The sequence below is a fragment of the Schistocerca gregaria genome, chromosome 4 (genome assembly GCF_023897955.1).
Source record: "Schistocerca gregaria isolate iqSchGreg1 chromosome 4, iqSchGreg1.2, whole genome shotgun sequence".
Lineage (NCBI taxonomy): Eukaryota > Metazoa > Arthropoda > Insecta > Orthoptera > Acrididae > Schistocerca > Schistocerca gregaria.
In genome coordinates this window covers 724155528-724175679 of record NC_064923.1, presented here as the reverse complement: position 1 = coordinate 724175679, position 20152 = coordinate 724155528, and the positions used below count along the sequence as shown (strand labels likewise).

At 43.6% G+C, this 20152-nt stretch overlaps 1 protein-coding gene across 1 annotated transcript in view; it reads left to right on the top strand.

Annotated features, from left to right (window-relative positions):
- The window catches only part of LOC126268159 (uncharacterized), a 449091-nt gene that overhangs the window by 205726 nt on the left and 223213 nt on the right, over nucleotides 1-20152 (top strand). The window contains exon 2 of the mRNA XM_049973708.1: nucleotides 6442-6558. Coding sequence (XP_049829665.1) covers nucleotides 6442-6558 — 117 coding nt within the window. The remainder of the gene's footprint in view (nucleotides 1-6441; nucleotides 6559-20152) is intronic.

The following is a 20152-nucleotide window of genomic DNA, read 5'->3' as shown; positions in this document are numbered from 1 at the left end:
ACAGTGGACGTTACGTTTTAGATGTGTTACGACCCGTGGCTTTACCCTTCATTCGATCCCTGCGAAACCCTACATTTCAGCATGATAATGCACGACCGCATGTTGCAGGTCATGTACGGGCCTTTCTGTATACAGGAAATGTTCGACTGCTGCCCTGGCCAGCACATTCTCCAGATCCCTCACCAACTGAAAACGTCTGGTCAATGTTGGCCGAGCAACTGGCTCGTCACAATACGCAGCCACTACTCTTGATAAACTGTGGTATCGTGTTGGAGCTGCATGGGCAGCTGTACCTGTACACGCCATCCAAGCTCTGTTTGAGTAAATGCCCAGGCGTATCAAGGCTGTTATTACAGCCAGAGATGGTTGTTCTGGGTACTTATTTCACAGGATGTTTGCACAAAATTGCGTGAAAATGTTATCACACGTCAGTTGTAGTATAATATGTTTTCCAATGAATACCCGTTTATCATCTGCATTTCTTCTTGGTGTAGCAATTTTAATGACCAGTAGTGTAGTTTGCTGAGCGTCCGATGGTCTTGTCCAGATATGTACGCCGTCATGCAGGCCAATGGCTGCTTTAAACATTTGCCGCGCCACGGGCAAGCCAATGAGAGCATTATTATGCTATAGGAGACATTCACCTGGGCTTCCGCTGGACCTTTAGTAGTAATCGATTACACCAACAAGGAACAGCTTTAGTGCGAGGTCGCAAGTTCAATCTAGAGTAAGGCTCATTAGAAAGTGTTGTGTTAACAATTATGACAGGTAAAACATTAGCTGCTATTGATCGCCATGTGCATCATCAGGGCGACAGGAAATGAGTGTCCGGCAGTGCAGAGATCAACCTACTGTGAGATGTATGTCGCACACATCGTCGACATTCAAGAAATGTTCGAAACAAACCATTAACTTGCACCATTAATATGGCGCGTCAAAGTGACCCCAAAGGATCGCACCATAAAGATAGAAGACGAACCTCCTTGTTAGTTACAAAGTGTGCAGGACGTTTAGATAGGTATCCAATCTGAAAGTCTGAAATAATGGACGTAGTATCACACTGGTGTAACAGTATGGTGAGAACTGACGGAATGTGATGGCATGCAACCGAAAGCGAAACAGTCTGTCGCGGAGCTTGTAGTGAAACTGGCTATTCTTGAAGGAGTAGCTGCAGACGACATGTTTTACAGGTGCGGGAAAAAGAAACAGCCAGAGGCTGAATTTGTCCAGTGATTCCATGTGATGTGAACAGAAATGTCACATGCTTTTTAAGAGGGATAGTTTGCTCTAAGGGTGTATGATTTTCATACGCAAGCCATAAATCAAAGAAAAACAAGTTATTTTGAACAGCTATTGGCCAAAAGCAGTGCTCATACCATAGTTTTCTTACGCCCATTTCCCACTCTTAGTTGCTGTAACGTAAGTATGCCCTGTTGCCTTTGGAAGATCACGCACACGAGAAAGAGTTGTAGAAGACACAGCATCTCCAACTTCTCTCAGCACAATAAATAATTTCTCTGCCAATTTATCATCCAGATTAACGGTCGGAATAGCTATAAAGGAATGTGGTAAGACATTGGTATTAGTTGATCTTGATAGAACTCTGTTAGTGCCTCTAATTTAAATCCCGATTGCTCGGAGTTGAACACATATTCCTTACTGAGCGATGGGATAAGTTAGTTTATCTGACGTACAAATTGTAGGGCCGATTCCTCAGTTCCCTGTGCATCGTCTGACTGATACTTCGTTTGAAATTCCGTTATCTTATGCCTTGCAAACCTGTTTGAAGTTATGCAAACCATCCACTGTTTCCCTTAAAATCACTGTAATGTATGTCGCGCGTAGTTTGATACCAATAGCGTAGTAGGTCACTATCATACACATCCTGTAAATTGCGTCAAGCATTCTTGAAACGCCCAAACACCAGTTTCTATATATATATATATATATATATATATATATATATATATATATATATATATATATATATATATAAAAAGTGCGCCCTGTCCTCCCTGGAATATCCATAGTTTTTCTTACGTATAAATATAGATCTGAGAAAAACCTGAGAGCGTCTATTTAGAAATTCTTTTATTTGACTTATAATTAGTGGAACGAAACATTGCCTAAAAGCAAATATGGTCGAATATGAATGACACTGACTGTACACTGGCTGATCAAAAGTATCCAGACACCCCTACCTGATGCGGAATTGCCCACTGAATGCGACTGGAGACGGACTCTCACGGATAATAGGGGACGGGGAGTATTGTATTGTCAACAGAGAAGCAGTAGTGGCTGGATGTCACCTGAGTAATAAATACACCAGTGACCTTTAAACTCATTTGGTGATGTGATTGTGAAGTTATAAACTATATGTGCTTTGGAAGTCAAATCTGGAGAGACTGAGTAAGAGTCTCTGACCGTTCTTTCCATCAACCTGTCGTCTTCTCAAGTTGTGTCCCCAGCGCAGAAGACAAGTCGTCGGTCGTAGGACCTTCTTAGGCGGAGGCTGCTACGCTGTCAATTCGAACCTGTGCTTGTCCTTTTTGTGTGATGCCACTTGCCCAAGTTGGTCTCTATACCTTCAGAGGGCAAGGCCTGGTAGTACTAACAATGATGTTTGGTTATTATTCAAGCATCCACACATTTTACACTGTCTTTTGCAACACTCGACATAGCTTTCTTAATTGTATGGTAACTTTTCCATCCAACTTCCAAAATATGATGCACATGTCCGACTTTCCGGTACGCACTAGACAAAGTGAGTGTTACATATTCACAACTAAATTACGACCGATATAGAGTACAAAATGACTGGCGCTGAAGAACACCTAAAACGATTATCACGCACACCGGAGCAACAGTTGCACTTTGCCATAAACGAGATGTCGCTGGGCGACAACACACCACAGGTGTTATGATGCAAACTGTGCCTGATAATTGATGACAACTTGTTGCCAGACCTGGCCCTATGATCATTATGGTTACTCAAGCTGCCAGAGCAAGTACAGACAGCACTTCTAGTACGTGTGGAAAACTCATTGGAAATGCGCCTACAACTGGCTGATAGGATGCTGGCTCTCACACACCACCAGACATTGTACAGTGCCAGGACACCTATGTACAACTGCCATACCAGTGACGGATACGGTGCACAGCGGACAAGGATGGCAGCAGTGGCAGACACAGCTCAAATAACTGTGCACAGAACCCGGGCAACTGGATCCCAGCTGCCTTGCAGGCTATGACCGCTGCAGCACCACAAGAATCATAGTGCACAGATACAGCTCCTGCAGGAAATAAACAAACAAGGGAGATGGTCGACGCATGGGCCGCCACAACGTCTCGCAGCCAAAACAAAATGATAAGCGGCTACTGCTGGTTTCACATGCGAATCGGTGCTGACACATGCCGCTGCCGACAGCCATGCGGCTACCCAAACTACACTGGCAGCCTGGCCTAGGCACTTCAGCCCACCTCCCAACCACAAGCCGCTGTCTACACTGGAGATACCAAAGCACGTAACACGTGACACACACAGGTGTGTGAGGTCCGACTGTTTGTTTATGACTGCCGGCTAGACCAGTACCTGCAGGTATGAACATCAGCACACTACCCTCGCTTCTCACTGCAGGAGATTACAAGCCCCAACCATACAGCTCCGAGCAGGACAACCTCTGTGATGCTCTGGATAGACGACCACACACCACATCCAAGGGGTTTCTTTGTGGCCGAAACGGTGGAACAGATGCTTGGAGTGGACTTCCTCCATCATTACTGCCTCACCAGGGCTCTGTTTTTCCAAAGTGACAGACTACACCCTATAAGTGGTGTCTGCAGTGACAGTCTTTGTCTCCCTCAGACCCTCCAACCTCCACCACTAGACATGGAGAACACAGCAGCTCTTGCATTACAACGTGCAACACTGTGCAACGAGCTCCACGAAATGATCACGGCCTATGAAAACATCTACAAAGAGAACAACAGTACACATACAGAGAACGAGCAGCTATGCAGCCACCATCATGAACTGGACAGCCAACTGCAATGAACCTGACAGCAACTATGTACAATCACTAGCAAGGATACATAGGTTAGTACAGTGCCTTTATATTTGGTGACACAAAGTAACGCACGATACTGAGATACGGGTCCGACTCTTCAGAATGCCCGAAACAGAGATACGTGTCCGCCTTTGAAGAACGCCGGAAACAGTGACTAGTGCAACTGAAGTGTTTCGTCTCCCAGGCGCGCCAAAGACACCCGAAAGTGACCTTTTTTTCTTTGAAGAAACTTGTGAACAGCGAGCGTTATTTGAGCATGCTTCGCAATAGCTTCATTCCTTAGCTTCTTGCTACTACCTTGCCCTTCAACACGCAGTGGTTCATGCAGGATGGAGCAAGGCCACATACTGCAAACACTGTGTTGGAGTTTTTACACGAGCATTTCGACATGCGGATCATTTCGCTCAGGTTTCCAGGTCGCTTCAATGACGGAGAAAATTGTTCCCCCAATAGTCCAGACCTCAATCCATGTGACTGTTTTCTTTGGGGGTACCTAAAGGAAAAAATATTCCCGAAACGTCCACGTGATTTAATGGAGCTCAGAAGACTTATTCTTCAAGCTTGCAGTGAAGTTACGGAAGACATGTGCGGTAGGGTAATCAATAACTTCAGTGTTCGTTTGAAGGAAGTTAGGAAACGAAATGGTGGACATATTGAGCATGTGCTAGTTAGAACAAATCTCCATGGACGGCTCTTCATTGCAGATGTTCCTTTCAGATTGTGTTGACAATAAAGTTTATAGTCAAAAACAAAATGGTAACACATTTCGTGCGCCATCCTGTAGTGTACCATCTGTCGCTTGTACCTCACTCCACATTTGTACCATATGCTACTTCACGTGTGTCAAGCTGCATCAAGGAGAGCTTCTAGTAGAATAAAATGCTGGCGGCCACAGCCAGGAATATCATGAAGTGGAAACGCGAAGGGCAAACAGAGGGCAGGCAGACCTCATGCACTGTCCGACAGGGACTATCTGGCTTCGAGGAGGATGGTTGTCAGAAATCGCATGAAATCATCGGAAGGAATCACTCGTGATTTTCAAAGTGTTACCAGCAGTCCAGCTGGTACAACCACCGTGCGTAGCGAGTTAAAAGGAGTGGGGCGTAATGGTCGAGCGGCTCCTCGCAAACCACACATTTATGTTGTGAATGCTGAGCTACCTTCAGGCTGTGTATAAAGGGGTGCCACTGGACAGCGTGTGCCTTGAAACGACGATGATGATGATGTTTGGTTTTTGGGGCACTCAACTGCGTAGTTGTCAGCGCCTGTACAAATTCCCAACCTTAGCTCAGTCCAATCTCGCCATTTTCATAAATGATGATGAAATGATGAGGACAACACAAACACCCAGTCATCTCGAGACAGGCGAAAATCCCTGACCCCGTCGGGAATGGAACCCGGGACCCCTTGCAATGAAGCGAGAACGTGACCGCGAGACCACGAGCCGCGGACTCTAGAAATGAGTGATTTGGAGTGATGATTCACGCTATACCGTGTGGCAATCCCACGGAAGGGTCCTCGTTTGACGAACGTCTAAAGAGCGTAACCTGCCTCTGTCTGTAGTGTCAACAGTTAATTACGGAGGGGTGATGGGAATGTTTTTGCGTGCTTAGTGTGTGTTCCCGTAATTGCGTTTAAGAAAACACTACATGCAGAAGGATATGAACATTTTTACAGTATTGTGTACCAGATACGGCAGGGGAACAGTTCGGAGCTAATGATTGTTTGTATCACGACGTTGCTCTTTGCCATAAAGCGCCATCCATGAGACGATAGTTTGTGGACAATAACATTTCTGAATAGATTCGCCTGCACAAGAATCCCGATCAGAACCTTTGGTGTAAATTGGAACATCGGTTGCGCTCCACACGCCAGCAACCAATATCACTAGCCTCTCTAGTTTCAGCTGTTGTGGAAGAATGCGCTCCTCCGCAGACATTCAGACACCACACTGAAAGAGTTCCCAGCAGAGTTCGAGCCGTCATAATGGTGAACACACCCAATGTTAGTGTCCAGTAATATGTGTCTGCGGATACTTTTGATCGGATAGTGTTACGGTTACCATGATATTATTAACACTGCCGACCGCGGTGGCCGAGCGGTTCTAGGCCCTTCAGTCCGGAACTGCGCGACTGCTACGGTCGCAGGTTCGAATCCTGCCTCGGGCATAAATGTGTGTGGTGTCCTGAGGTTAGTTAGGTTTAAGTAGTTCTAAGTTCTAGGGGACTGATGACCTTAGATGTTAAGTCCCATAGTGCTCAGAGCCATTTCAACCATTATTAACACTAGTGTTGTGAAGCCTCAGGAGTTATGTGTGTTTTCTGTGGTGTGAAGTGGTCTCTCTGAGCAGTGTTGTGCTTCCTGGCTGTTGCAGGCGTGATCTTCTGCACGGACACGATGGCGTGCATGAACCTGCCCGGCTACACGTGCAAGGGCGGCCGCTGCGTGTGCGAGCCGCAGCGAGACACGGGCCTCTTCTCCTGCTTCGGCGGTAAGCTGCCTCTCCCGCCCTGCTCTAGCCTGTCACCTAACGACGCCATTACCGGCCTCTTCGTTAACACGCCAGCTCAGCCCGCCTGCTGCTCCCCATTACACGAAGCTTGCCTGCCGCAGCACTCTGCACGTGGTCACCTGTCGTGTGCGCCTAAGCCGTGCGGCTCACAACGTTTCTTTCCTACTGGCCACGACTGCACTGCTCGACAGCTGATATGAAGAGTGTTCCAAATCTGTCGCTACGTCGCAGCGATGTAGCTGAATCTAGTTATTTGTACGTGACACAGACATTTCGTCTCTTCCCAGAAGCTCATTAAGGAAACAACGCCGTGGTTCAGGTCGAAAAAAATCGATTTTCGGTTTTAATCATATTTCGATAGATTAAGGTTTTACTTAAGTACTATGAGAAGGATTTTGTTGGAAAAATTTTTTTTGGAGCATTTAAAGAGCATCTTTCTACCACGTGTGTTTATGTGCCACGCACACTTTTCTGTCACCCACTTTTCTGCATATATTTTAGATCTTTATATCCCCTACATTGCACGTTAGGGATTTTTTTTTTAATCCCGTGTGTGTTGGCTATCCTTGGAATGCAACCGTCGGTATTCTTCTGTTTGTAAACAACACACTTTCAAAAACGCGGTTAGTTTTGTTTTAGTGTGATTGTGAGTAGTTGTTATACTTACGTTTGCAGTGCTTGTTTACGTGTGTTTTGTTGTTTATTGAAGATGACGAAACGTAAAGGCATTTTCAAGAAACGTCAATTTAGAGGGAACAAGTTAAGAAAACTTTCTGTACAAGAGGTTATGTCGCCTGGCAACGGTGTTTCTAATTGTAATTCTTCAACAAGTTCATCATCAAAGAAGCTCTCAACATTTCAAGAGAGTTACAACGAATTTACTGTGAGTGACGAGGGGTGCAGAAACGTTATTATAAATTTGAGAATATTATCAGATGTAATTTCTAAATTTGTACAATGTAGACATTGTGGTAAATCACACAGTGTGAAAATTTGTGAGAGTGTCAGTGAGAGAAAAGGCTTAGCAATTCCTTTGGATTTAATTTGCACTAAACGCTCAGCTGTGATTTCATTTATTGTTCTCCAAAACCAGATGTAAGTGGCCCTTATGAAATCTATACTAGATTAGTTTATGCCTTACGATCCGTTGGCAAGGGCATGGCTGCAGGGAGAATGTTTTGTTCAGTGATGAACTTAGATCAACCAATAAATTTGAAAAACTGACTGCAATATTAGAGAAATCTGTATGAGAGGTCATTGAGGAAAGCATGTAACCGGCTGCTAGGGGAGCAGTGGAAGAAAATGATTGATGTTCGGATATTGCAGCTGCACTTGATGAAGTTGGCAGAGAAGAGCACATAATTCTCTGAATGGAGTAGTGACTGCCACGAATGTGGAAGCCGGTAAAGTGCATGGAGTACAACAAATATTTCATCGCTCCGTAGAAACAAGAGGCGTACGGTACACTAAATATTTGGGCGATGGTGACAGTAAGGCATACAACAATGTGGTGAACTCTAAGCCATACGGAGATGTCATTCTTAGCAAAATAGAATGTGTAGGCCATGTTCAAAAACGTTTGGGAACAAGGCTGAGAAAACTAACTGTTGATATGAGAGGAAAACAAATAGAAGATGGAAAATTGTTGACCAGACAGGATCTAAAACAGAAATAGAAAACTTGCAGGTATACTATGGGCAGGCAATTAGGAGAAATAAAGAAAAGCTGGAGGCAATGAAGAGAGATGTTTGGGCCATATTATTCCATTACTCCTCTACTGATGATAAGCTATGTCATGGATTGTGTTCATTAGGAGAAAATTCGTGGTGCAAATACAATAGGGCTCAGGCAACTGGAGAATCTTTTTCTCACCAGCATTCTCTTCCTGCTGCTGTTATTGTAGCAATTGAACCTATTTGCAGAGACTTGGCTGATCTTGACCTTCTAAGGAAATGTCTGCGTGAGCAGACACAGAACCCAAATGATTGTTTCGACAGTATAATTCGGAACAGCCTTCCTAAAACTGTATTTGTAGGCATGCATACAATGAAACTAGGAGTTCATGACGCTGTTATTACATTCAATTGTGGTAATATTGGAAAGTGTTGGATACTGAAAAAGCTGAGAATTAATCCTAGTGAAAATTCGATCACAGGGCTGCAGTCGGCCGGAGTGGCTGAGCGTTTCTAGGCGCTACAGTCTGGAAGCGCGCGACCGCTACGGTCGCAGGTCCGAATTCTGCCTCGGGCATGGGTGTGTGATGTCCTTAGGTTAGTTAGGTTTAAGTAGTTCTAAGTTCTAGGGGACTGATGACCTCAGAAGTTAAGTCCCATAGTGCTCAGAGCCATTTAAACCATTTGAACAGCACTGCAAAATTGTGATAAAATGAGGATCACAGATGCTGACAGGTCTGCATCTAATATGGCCAAGAAAGCAAGACAAACATCCAGGAAGGTAAAAAAGAAGCTGGAAGGCCTCCTAGAGGCCAAAGAAGGGTCATCATATGCAGCAGGACAGTTTTCATCAACTGTAAGTAACAAAGTTCAGAAGTTTTTTCTTTAAATTCAATTTCCCACAAACTAAAATTTTCAGTACATTTGCCCCATATATCAGAAACTATCATAGATAAATGAATGAAATTTTCAGAGACTCTGCGTAACATAAAAAGTCACCTCTGGTACTACATTCATTAATATTCCCCCATTAGGAAGTTCACAAAAAATATTTTCTGCAAGAAAAAATTTAATAATTTTTGTTAATAAATTTAAAAAAGTATTTCTTAAAAACTATAAAATGGATAAAGTAAATTTAAATACAGTTGCCTCTATTAGGAACATGTAATATACAGTAAAAATATTAAGGTCCTGCATCAGATAGTTTTTTCCAGAAGTGGATCAAATACTTGGCTAAATTAACATGGGATAGATAGGCAGGGTGTGGTCCCCTTAATACCAATTTGTTCTGTTCGGCCCAGACGTATATTTATTTAATATTTTCTATAAGGGGGTCGTTGTCAGCTGCAGGACATTTTAGGAATTAGATTGTGTGTCCAACAGATACACTTCTTTTATTTATTATCAGCTACCTGTTTCGGCTGCATTCTATCGTCTTGTATCTGCACTACAAACGAACTAACATTACGGAAAGTGGATACGCATATACTAATATAAAAGCGCAAGAGTACAAAGCTGTAGTAATATTCACATAAAACATGACCAACTGAGCATGATAAAAAACTCACCCTTACAATAAGACCACTCCGTGGTACACAAAAGATGCCGAAAGTCAAGTAGAGCGGAAAGTTTTGTATACAATCAAGTGGACTTATCGCACAGATAGTTTCAGATTTATTTCTGTATTTCAGCACTCTACTGTTTAGCAAAAGAAATTAATATAAGTAAGGCAGAAGAGAGCCGGCCGCGTTGACCGTGCGGTTCTAGGCACTTCAGTCCGGAACCGCGAGACTGCTACGGTCTCAGGTTCGAATCCTGCCTCGGGCATGGATGTGTGTGATGTCCTTAGGTTTAAGTAGTTCTGCGTTCTAGGGGACTGATGACCTCAGATGTTAAGTCCCATAGTGCTCAGAGGCATTTGAACCTTTTTTTTTCAGAAGAGAAATTGAAACAAAGAGAGAAAGATAGAAGAAGAGTAATTGCTTGTTAAGAGAGAAAAGGATGGGGAAAAAGGGCTTTGTGGTAATAATCTTTGATCTTCCAGATGTATGCTCAACCGTAATCCAGAAGTCACATACCACTACAGAATTGTACTGTACCTCATTGTTACTAAACACTATTTATTAGTTTTCGTAGTTTCATACTACACTACATAACACTACGCTATACCACACTAGACTTGTCAGAAAAAAACTTGTGTTTGTCTTTGTATCTGGATTGGTAGCTTCTGGCGCGAAAAGGCATGATTAAAGATTCACAGGGGGTATGCCGTCACTCCACCCTAGGCGCAGAGATTAGATGACGGCTTTCAGGATATCAGGGACTGCTTTCTGGCTCCCGCTGAGGTTCACCTCGCCACGTCTTCCGGAGATGTATGGCTTCTTCTAATCTGTCTTTTGCTCAGATAGACCTGCAATCCGTATGCTGATATTTTGGCCTGCAGGAAGTTCAGCTTATGCCGCAGTTCATTTCTCGTTAACGGTGTTTTATCGAAGATACTTTTGTCATAATCTGTGATATCTTGTCTAATAGCACATTATCTCATACAATGTTGTCCGGAGTGCCAATTTCTCCACATTCACGGGTGTCTGGTTCATTTGTCCATACGCAACCTGTTTACTAAAAATGTGTCACGTCCCAACGGTTACTATTGCTCCCAAGATCGGCGAAAAGAACGACGTTCTAGATCGTGCTATTACGTTAGGAAGGAACGAGTGGGTTCTCCTCCCTTTTTCTGCACTGTCCCAAATTTCGTCTCCATCAATGCACGTCTTTATTTCCTCCTTCGATGTGGCTCTTATGCCCAGTATTAACATCCGTGCAGTATTACTACGTTGGCCCTTTTGGAGCCAGTACGCTGCACCTCTCTGTTCCGTACGGCTATGTCCAGTGGGAGGAGGCCCTAAGTATCACCATCAGAGCCCCAGTCGGTGTGAGTCTTCACTGTACTCGCCAAATAGCCTGTGTTGTTTTTACCTTTCTAGCTCCATTAGCCCATACACACGTCGCAAACACCACAAAAGCGTTTAAGATAGTGTTACGGCACGTTCTTATTGCAACTGAAATCTTCTTTGATCAGTTGATACTGCTTAGAGAATTATTTTATAGCCTATCTGGCAAACGATTTCCGCATATGTATGAAAGTTCTGATTTTTGTTGATGCCTATACCAACTTATCAAAATACTTCTTTTCTCCTCATTAGTAGGCCGTTTATTATGACACAGGGGTTTCCCGCTCTTAATAATGTTCCTTCGAATAACATATAAATGCTTTTGTGAGCTGTTGTCGTTAATTTATTTCATGCATACCAGTCGCAATGTTCCTTCGAATAACATATAAATGTCATGCATACTAGTCGCTTAGTTGTCTGAAAACTTGCCTACAGTTTTCTTTTGATTTTGCCTTTGCGTTGGGATATACAGGGTGATTCAAAAAGAATACCACAACTTTAGGAATGTAAAACTCTGCAACGACAAAAGGCAGAGCTAAGCACTATCTGTCGGCGAATTAAGGGAGCTATAAAGTTTCATTTAGTTGTACATTTGTTCGCTTGAGGGGCTGTTGACTAGGCGTCAGCGTCAGTTGATGCTAAGATGGCGACCGTTCAACAGAAAGCTTTTTGTGTTATTGAGTACGGCAGAAGTGAATCGACGACAGTTGTTCAGCGTGCATTTCGAACGAAGTATGGTGTTAAACCTCCTGATAGGTGGTGTATTAAACGTTGGTATAAACAGTTTACAGAGAATGGGTGTTTGTGCAAAGGGAAAAGTTCTGGACGGCCCCCAAGAAGCCCTGGGGTATGTTAAGGATATGGTGTTTCGGCCACCTCTCCCAGCCACCATTGATGATTTGAAACGAGAAATAACAGCAGCTATCCAAACTGTTACGCCTGTTATGCTACAGAGAGTGTGGAACGAGTTGGGGTATCGGGTTGATATTGCTCGAGTGTCTGGAGGGGGCCATATTGAACATCTCTGAACTTGTTTTTGAGTGAAAAAAAACCTTTTTAAATATCTTTTGTAATGATGCATAACAGAAGGTTATATTATGTTTCTTTCATTAAATACACATTTTTAAAGTTGTAGTATTCTTTCTGAATCACCCTGTACAATAATTATTATTAGGTAATCTGCTTAGTGGATACAGTCTCTAGTTCTTGTCATATCGTGAATCGTATTCAGTAGTTGCTCTATGCTTGTCTGTTGCCGAGTTGGTACGTTCCAGTGTTCTTCCGATAAATAACAGTTTTTTGCACATTTGCTGAATCGTCTTTGTTGCTGGACACCGCCTGTCAGCATATCTTTGCACGGGCACTTCAACTATTCTCTTCACATTCCTTCTGCAGCCTTCGTTAATAAGTAGAATAAATAATTCCCTTGTATTGAGAGGGACATTTTCTGCTCAGTTTCTGTTGGGAACATAGATATTTAAAGTGAAAGCTTGATCTCAGTTGTACAGAAGTAAAGTTTTGCGAAGTTTGATCAGGATAGATCTTAGTAAACGGTGTAGAGGAGCTGCGATTTTGCTTTGATCTTGCACAGAACTTTTAGCTAATACGAATCAATGTTAGCAGTGAATGGTAACACAACAGCCGCACAGGGTCGCTTAGTAAAAGGCAACATTAGCTGCATTTCTACTGTCACTACAGGTCACATCAATATTCAAGAAAGGAAATATGAGTAACCCATTTAATTACAGACCCATATCACTGATCTCAATTTGCAGTAGCATTTTGGAGCATATACTGTACTCGAACATTATGAATCACCTTGAAGAAAATGACTTATTGATACATAACCAACACGGATTCAGAAAATATCGTTCTTGTGCAACACAGCTAGCTATTTATTCCCATGAAGTAATGAGTGCTGTCGATAAGGGATCTCAGATCGGTTCCATGTTCCTAGATTTCCAGAAGGCTTTTGATACCATTCCTCACAAGCGACTATTGACCAAATTGCGTGCATATCGAGTATCGTCGCAGTTGTGTGACTGGGTTCATGATTTCCTCTAAGAGATGACACAGTTTGTGGTGATAGGCCGTAAATCATCGAGTAGAACAGAAGTGATATCTGGCGTTCCGCAAGGTAGTGTCATAGGCCCTGTGCTGTCCCTGGTTTACATAAATGATCTAGGTGATAATCTGAGCAGCCCCCTTAGATTGTTTGCAGATGACGCTGTAATTTACCGTCTAGCAAAGTCATCAGACGATCAGTTCCAATTACAAAATGATCTAGAGAGAATTTCTGTATTGTGCGAAAAGTGGCAAAAGGCACTAATCAAAGAAAAGTGCGAAGTTATCCACATGGGTGCTAAAAGAAATCCGTTAAACTTTGGGTATACGATAAATAACAAAAATCTAAGGGCTTTCAATTCGACTAAATACCTAGGAATAACAATTACGAGCAGCTTAAATTGGAAACACCACATAGATAATATTGTGGGAAAGGCGAAACAAAGACTGCACTTTGTTGGCAGAACACTTAGAAGATGCGCCAAACCCGCGAAAGAGACAGCCTACATTACATTTGTCCGCCATCTGCTGGAATACTGCTGCGCGGTGTGGGATCCTTACCATGTAGGATTGACGGAGGACATCGAAAAAGTGCAAAGAAGGGCAGCTCGTTTCGTGTTATCGTGCAATAGGGGTGAGAGTGTCACTGATATGATACGAGAGTTGAAGTGGCAGTCACTAAAATAAAGGCGGTTTTCTTTGGGACGAAATATATTTACAAAATTTCAATCACCAACTTTCTCTTCCGAATACGAAAATATTTTGTTGACACCCACCTACGTAGGGAGAAATGATCATCGTAATAAAATAAGAGAAATCAGAGCTCGAACGGAAAGATTTAGGTGTCCCTTTTTCCCAAGCACCATTCGAGAGTGGAATTAGTAGAGAAGTAGTATGAAAATGGTTCGAAGAACCCTCTGCCAGGCACTTAAGTGTGAATTGCAGAGTAACCATGTAGATTTAGATGTGGGTGTAGAAATATTGTAGATTGAAGACATGCGCGGAAAAACGGATTAACCCTCAAATGCAAAAACTTAAAAATAAGTGTTACCATCTGTTACTGGGTACAGGAACTATCAAATTTGACATTAGTCTCACCGCTAAGTATCACTTAGGGATGAGACCATTGTCGATTTTGGTAGTTCCCGTACCCTGCAACAGATGGCAACACTTATTTCTAAGCTTGTACATTTGAAGGTTAGCCCGTTTTTCGGCGCATGTCTTCGTTCCACAGTTCAGCCGTCCATATCATGATAGTTGTGGCGTCATGCGTCACGGTTTGGCTACACCATGTAGTCTCCATGTTTTAGTTTCTAGCTCTCTGGCTGCCAAAAGCAGATTACTAAGAACTAATCAAAGACGTAATTCCGACAATATACAGTAGGATAATTAGGTCTTTCTATAAAGGTAATCATTAATCGTAAGAAAAGGAATCAGGACCTTTGGATTTTCTGCTGTGAAATGAAACAAGTTTTAATTAAAAGTAATGAAACATCCAAGTGCGGCAGTTGTCTTTGTTCCAGACAGACAGCCTGCGGTATTATTTTCTGTCCTGGCAGTCAGCCTGCCCTTTAACGCTGTGGTATCAAGGCAAGCGAGAAAGGCAGGGAATGGAATATAATGCTTGTCGACAGTTCATTTCTTCATAATGAAATTTTCACTCCGCTGAGGCAAGTTTATCCTTACTAGCAATCTGAATTTCTTTCATTTCGTCTTCGTTGTGAAACTATAGTAACAAAGTCAAGTTCGACGCAAATAATAAAGCAAATCACAAGCATAACTCCGTGGTGCGTGTTTCTTCGGCAAATACGAGAAAACTGTGGTGTGCGTACTGTAAGAGCTTCAGTACACACACCATCAGATTATTTGACTTGTCGCTCTAATGAAGTAGGCGAGTGTCAGCAATATGTCTCATAGTCTTATCGTGGCGTGTTTATCTTCTGCCGTTGGGTCAGACGATAGGAACGCCACTTGCACACTTAGAGTAGCAGATTGAAGGTGACCAACTTTAAAAAGAACTTGATTAATTTTCACACACATTTATTAAAATAATAACAAGCATAAAAATTACTTAACTTGGTTCTGGATGCTATTTACAATTGACAATCTGAAGTTCCTTTCGTCTTGGTACATTAATCTTATTCTCATGTACATCTCTGATACTTGACAAAAGTGTCTATACATTTATCTTCATGGCTATGTACAGTAATATGGTAATCTTATTAGGCGCAGACTGAAACTTGACTATAAACTGGTACAAACAAATGTAGAACTCGTACAGACTGTTGCAGACAAATGCAGACTCACTAATCAGAGATCTGTACAATCGTTATAATACCTCACACATTCATGTATCACTGCGCGTGTGTGATCCATGAGGAAAAAAGGTTCTACGTTAACAGCAGTCTCACTGGCTGCGTTACATATTAATACGGGGATCGGTGGAAGCAGAATTTGGTCCGTCTCTATTGCAGCGCCATCTTGCAGTGCGGAGACGGACGAGCGCTGCGCCTGTGCTGTTGTGTTTAGTGGGGCGCGCTCTAGTCGGAAAGTTGTGTACCCACTGACAACGCGGAACTATGTACACAACAATAACTTTGACGTTAACTAGCACTAAAATGATACGAAGGTGTAGACAGGGCTGAGTCAACAGTCTCTTCAGCTACCGATGAAGAAGTTCGTCATGGGCTTCGTTTTGGTAGAAAGGAAGATAGAAATAACGACACGTCTGTGAGGAGGTCATTAGAGACAGGCCACAATTTCGGGTTGTCCAGAGATGGAGCAGAAGATCAGATGTGGCCCTGATTCATGTTAAGTGATTGAGGAAAATCATTGTAGTAGTGTTAAACGATTTAGGAAAATCATGGAAGACGTCAATATAAATATGTTCTGGTGCACTGTCAAGCCTTGAGGTTAGATGTACCAGAAAAATAAAACATCTGATGACAACAGTTAAAAGCTTGGGCCATTCACAGTGCGGGCCATTAAAAATGCTGCAGTATGAATGCGGCAAGCTACAAACATGGAACTGACGCTAAGTGTAATACGCGCTTCGTTACACATTCTGTGTGTAACGAAAGATCACGAAACTGATTTCTCATTCACATATCCGCATTTGAATTTTTTTGTTTGTGACGAGATCGTGTTATGCTCATGTAAGAGGAGCAAGCAGGTGTGTCGGGTTATATATATAAAATGTGATTGTAACTCATTGTTAACTAATTTCCGGAGACAGAAAGATTTTCGCGGATTTTGCGACTGCTATGCGAAATGGGAAGATAAGTACGATACAAGAATCGAGAAAAATACACTCTTAGGTATCATATTCAGGGTGATTAGCACCCATCATATTTGAAAATAGCAGTACATTTTGTTATGCGCTAAAAGACGTAACTGATGCAGTATTTTTTGTTATTTGAATCAGTATTAATGCAGTTGCAGAATTTCAATAGCGTGCCTAACTTACATTAATAAAATCAAACTATCACCAAGTCTTGTTATTTATGCGCTGTACCAAGGCTGGCACAGGAAGAAAGCGACTGGTTTTGTTGCCCAAGATTCTCCATCATGGAATGCTTCTTTATGTCTCTGGGTTGGTGGGTATGTAGGTGGGTGGATGTAGAGCCACGAACTTTAACTACTCCACGAGGATCCAATCATGAAAAGTTGAACAGGAACACAATCCGGAAGATCTGTACGTTCACCTATAGATATCATGCACTAGGTAGGGGAAAGAAACCGATTTCTTGGCTAAGTAGTGGCAGATGGTGATACAAAAACATGCCAGATTCTAAGTAAGATTCTGTAATCTAGAAAAATAGTTCTTCTGCCTTATCGAAGAGGTTCACAGCTCGTTCATGTGTGACAGAAGTGATGGTGATATATCCTGCGTTTTTCAGATCGTTTTGTTGCTGGAAGTAAGGGGGTGAGTAAAATGAAAACCTTAAATATTTTTTAAATATTATTCGTTACGCAGAAATGGTACAAAGCTGTATCACTTTCCAACATAATCTCTCCCTCGCTCAATGCAAGTCCTCCAGCGCTTACAAAGTGAATAAATTCCTTTAGAAAAATATTTTTGGTAGTCCGCGCAACCACTCATGCACCGCGTGGCGTACCTCTTCATCACAACAGAACTTCTTTCCTCCCATTGTGTCTTTGAGTGGTCCACACATATGGAAATTACTTGGGGCAAGGTCTGGTGGCTATGGTGGATGAGAAACACACTCAAAATGCAGGCCTGTTATTGTTGCAACTGTTGTATGGGCAGTGAGGGGCCTTGCATTGTCATGTTGCAAAAGGATCCACGTCGCTTTGATTTGATTGCAGGCCGCAGACGATTTTTAGGAGATCTGTGTATGATGCACTGTTGACAGTGGTCCCGCTAGGCACGTAATGCTCCAAAATAACGCCTTTTCGTCCCAAAAGAGAGACAGCATAACCTTCCCTTCCGATGGTTCTGTTCGAAACTTCTTTGGTTTTGATGATGAGAAATGGCGCCATTCCTTGCTCCCTCTCTTCATTTCCGGTTGGTGGAAGTGAACCCAGGTTTCGAAAACCACAAGGAGGTTCTTACTCATTGGTCTGAAGATGACCACAGTAGTGGTCGAAACCTGTCACCGTAATTAATAGATTGTGATCAAGACTGTTTTTGATAGTAAATATTTGTAACACATTGTTCACTCCCACACTGTATTCAAAAGTAATTAACAGTACATTAATTATTCCATTTGGGACAGTGAATACATTTGCTTGTCACAAAATACACTGAAGCGCTATAGAAACTGGTATAGGCATCCGCATTCAAATACACAGATTTATAAACAGACAAATACTGCGCCGTGCTCGGCAACACCTATATAAGACAAGCGTCTGGCGTAGTTGTTAGATCGGTTACTGCTGCTACAATTGGCGGGTTATCAAGATTTAAGTAAGTATCACGTGGTGTTACAGTCGGCGTCCTAGCGACGGCACACACCATCTCCGAGGTAACGATGAAGTGGGGATCTTCCCGTACGAGCATTTCACGAGTGTACCGTGAATATCAGGAATCCAGTAAAACATCAAATCTCCGATATCTCTGCGGCCGGAAAAAGATCCTGCAAGAACGGGACAAATGACGACTGAAGCGAATCGTTCAGCGTGGCAGAATTGCAACACTTGCTGCAGATTCCAATGCTGGAACATCAACCAGAGTCAGCGTACGAACCATTCAACGAAACGTGACCGATGTGGGCTTTCGGAGCCGAAAGCCCACTCGTTTACCCTTGATGATTGCGCGACACAAAGCTTTCCGCCTCGTCTGAGCCCGTCAGCGCTGACATTGGACTGTTGACAACTGGAAACATATTTCCTCGTCGGACGAGTCTCGTTTCAAATTGTATCGAGCGGATGGACGTGTACGGGTATGGGGACAACCTCATAAATACATGGACCCTGAATGTCAGCAGGGGACTGTTCAAGCTGGTGGAGGCTCTGTAATGGTGTGGGGAGTGTGCAGTTGGAGTGATTTGGGACCCCTGAAACGTCTACGTACTATTCTGACAGTTGACACGTACGTAAGCATCCTGTCTGATCACCTGCATCCATTCATGTCCACTGTGCATTACGACGGACATGGGTAATTCCAGTAGGACGATGTGACACCCCTCACGTCCAGAATTGCTTCAGAGTGGCTCCAGGAACACTCCTCTGAGTTTAAACACTTCCTCTGACCACCAAACTCCCCGGACACAAACATTATTGAGCATATCTGGATGCCTTGCAACGTGATGTTCAGTAAAGCTCTCCACCCACTCTTACTCTTACGGATTTATGGACAGTGCTGTGGGATTTATGGTGTCAGTTGCCTCCAGCACTGCTTCAGACATTAGTCGAGTCCCTGTCACGTCGTGTTGCGGCACTTTTGCGTGCTCGCGGGGGCCCTTCTTGATATTCGGCAGGTGTACCAGTTTCTTTGGCTCTTCAGTGTATATTTCAGTGATATTTGGAGGATTTTTCTTCTTATTAAAAAACGGACTCTATTCAAGGAAAATGCCTCTAGTTTATTTGACATCTTTGTACTGTGGAAGGGGATTTTATAATCTCACTTTCACCGTTCGGCAGTGGGCTAAGTGAAGCGACATTACGTCTAATGTGTAAACACACTGTCATTTGACGGTGATGTCGGCTTCCCTTCCCTTCAGTTTGATTGCGCCCAGTGTGAACCGGTGTTCAGGGCGGAGGGCGGAGCGCTGAGAAGCCAGGAAGCTGCGCCGCGCTGCGCCCGCCGGAACCTCCCAATAAACGCGCCGCTGTGGCGGGCCGCCGCTATTAAACGCGGCATGGCATCGCAGCTGCCTATTGTCTCGGCAGTGTAGCCAGTAATAAGCCACCACACTGCTCGCTGTACTGCCGCCCCCATCAGCACAGCGGCCACCGCCTCACGCTGCCGGCTCTCGTCACCTCAAACCCGCACCCCACTGGCCTCTGCTAGACGTCAACGTGCGATAGCCACTCACAGGCGCCACGTGGCTGTAGTAGCGGTGGAGGCGGTGAAGGCGTGTCGGGGGGAACCCGGCAAAGAGTGCAGTCGTTGTCGAAATGCGAAAATGGAGCGATGTATCTGACGACCAAAGCGACATGAGCCGTGCTGCTGCTCGCGTTGATGCTGTTTGTAGGTTTCCGCCCTCTGTTACAGGCCAGACGAATCGTTTAGTTGGCATCGTTGCGGTTGTCTGTCTCCTTCCCGTGTTGACTGGCGCCACTCGGTTTCGCAAGGGTTGCCTGTCCGCTAGTTGCAGCAGCGCCGGTTATCGATATGTAGGAACTGTTGCCCTATCTTTGGGGCGACGTCTTTGTTTTTCCGGGTCGTGTGAGTGGGCCATTTCTAGTGATGGGCTTAAC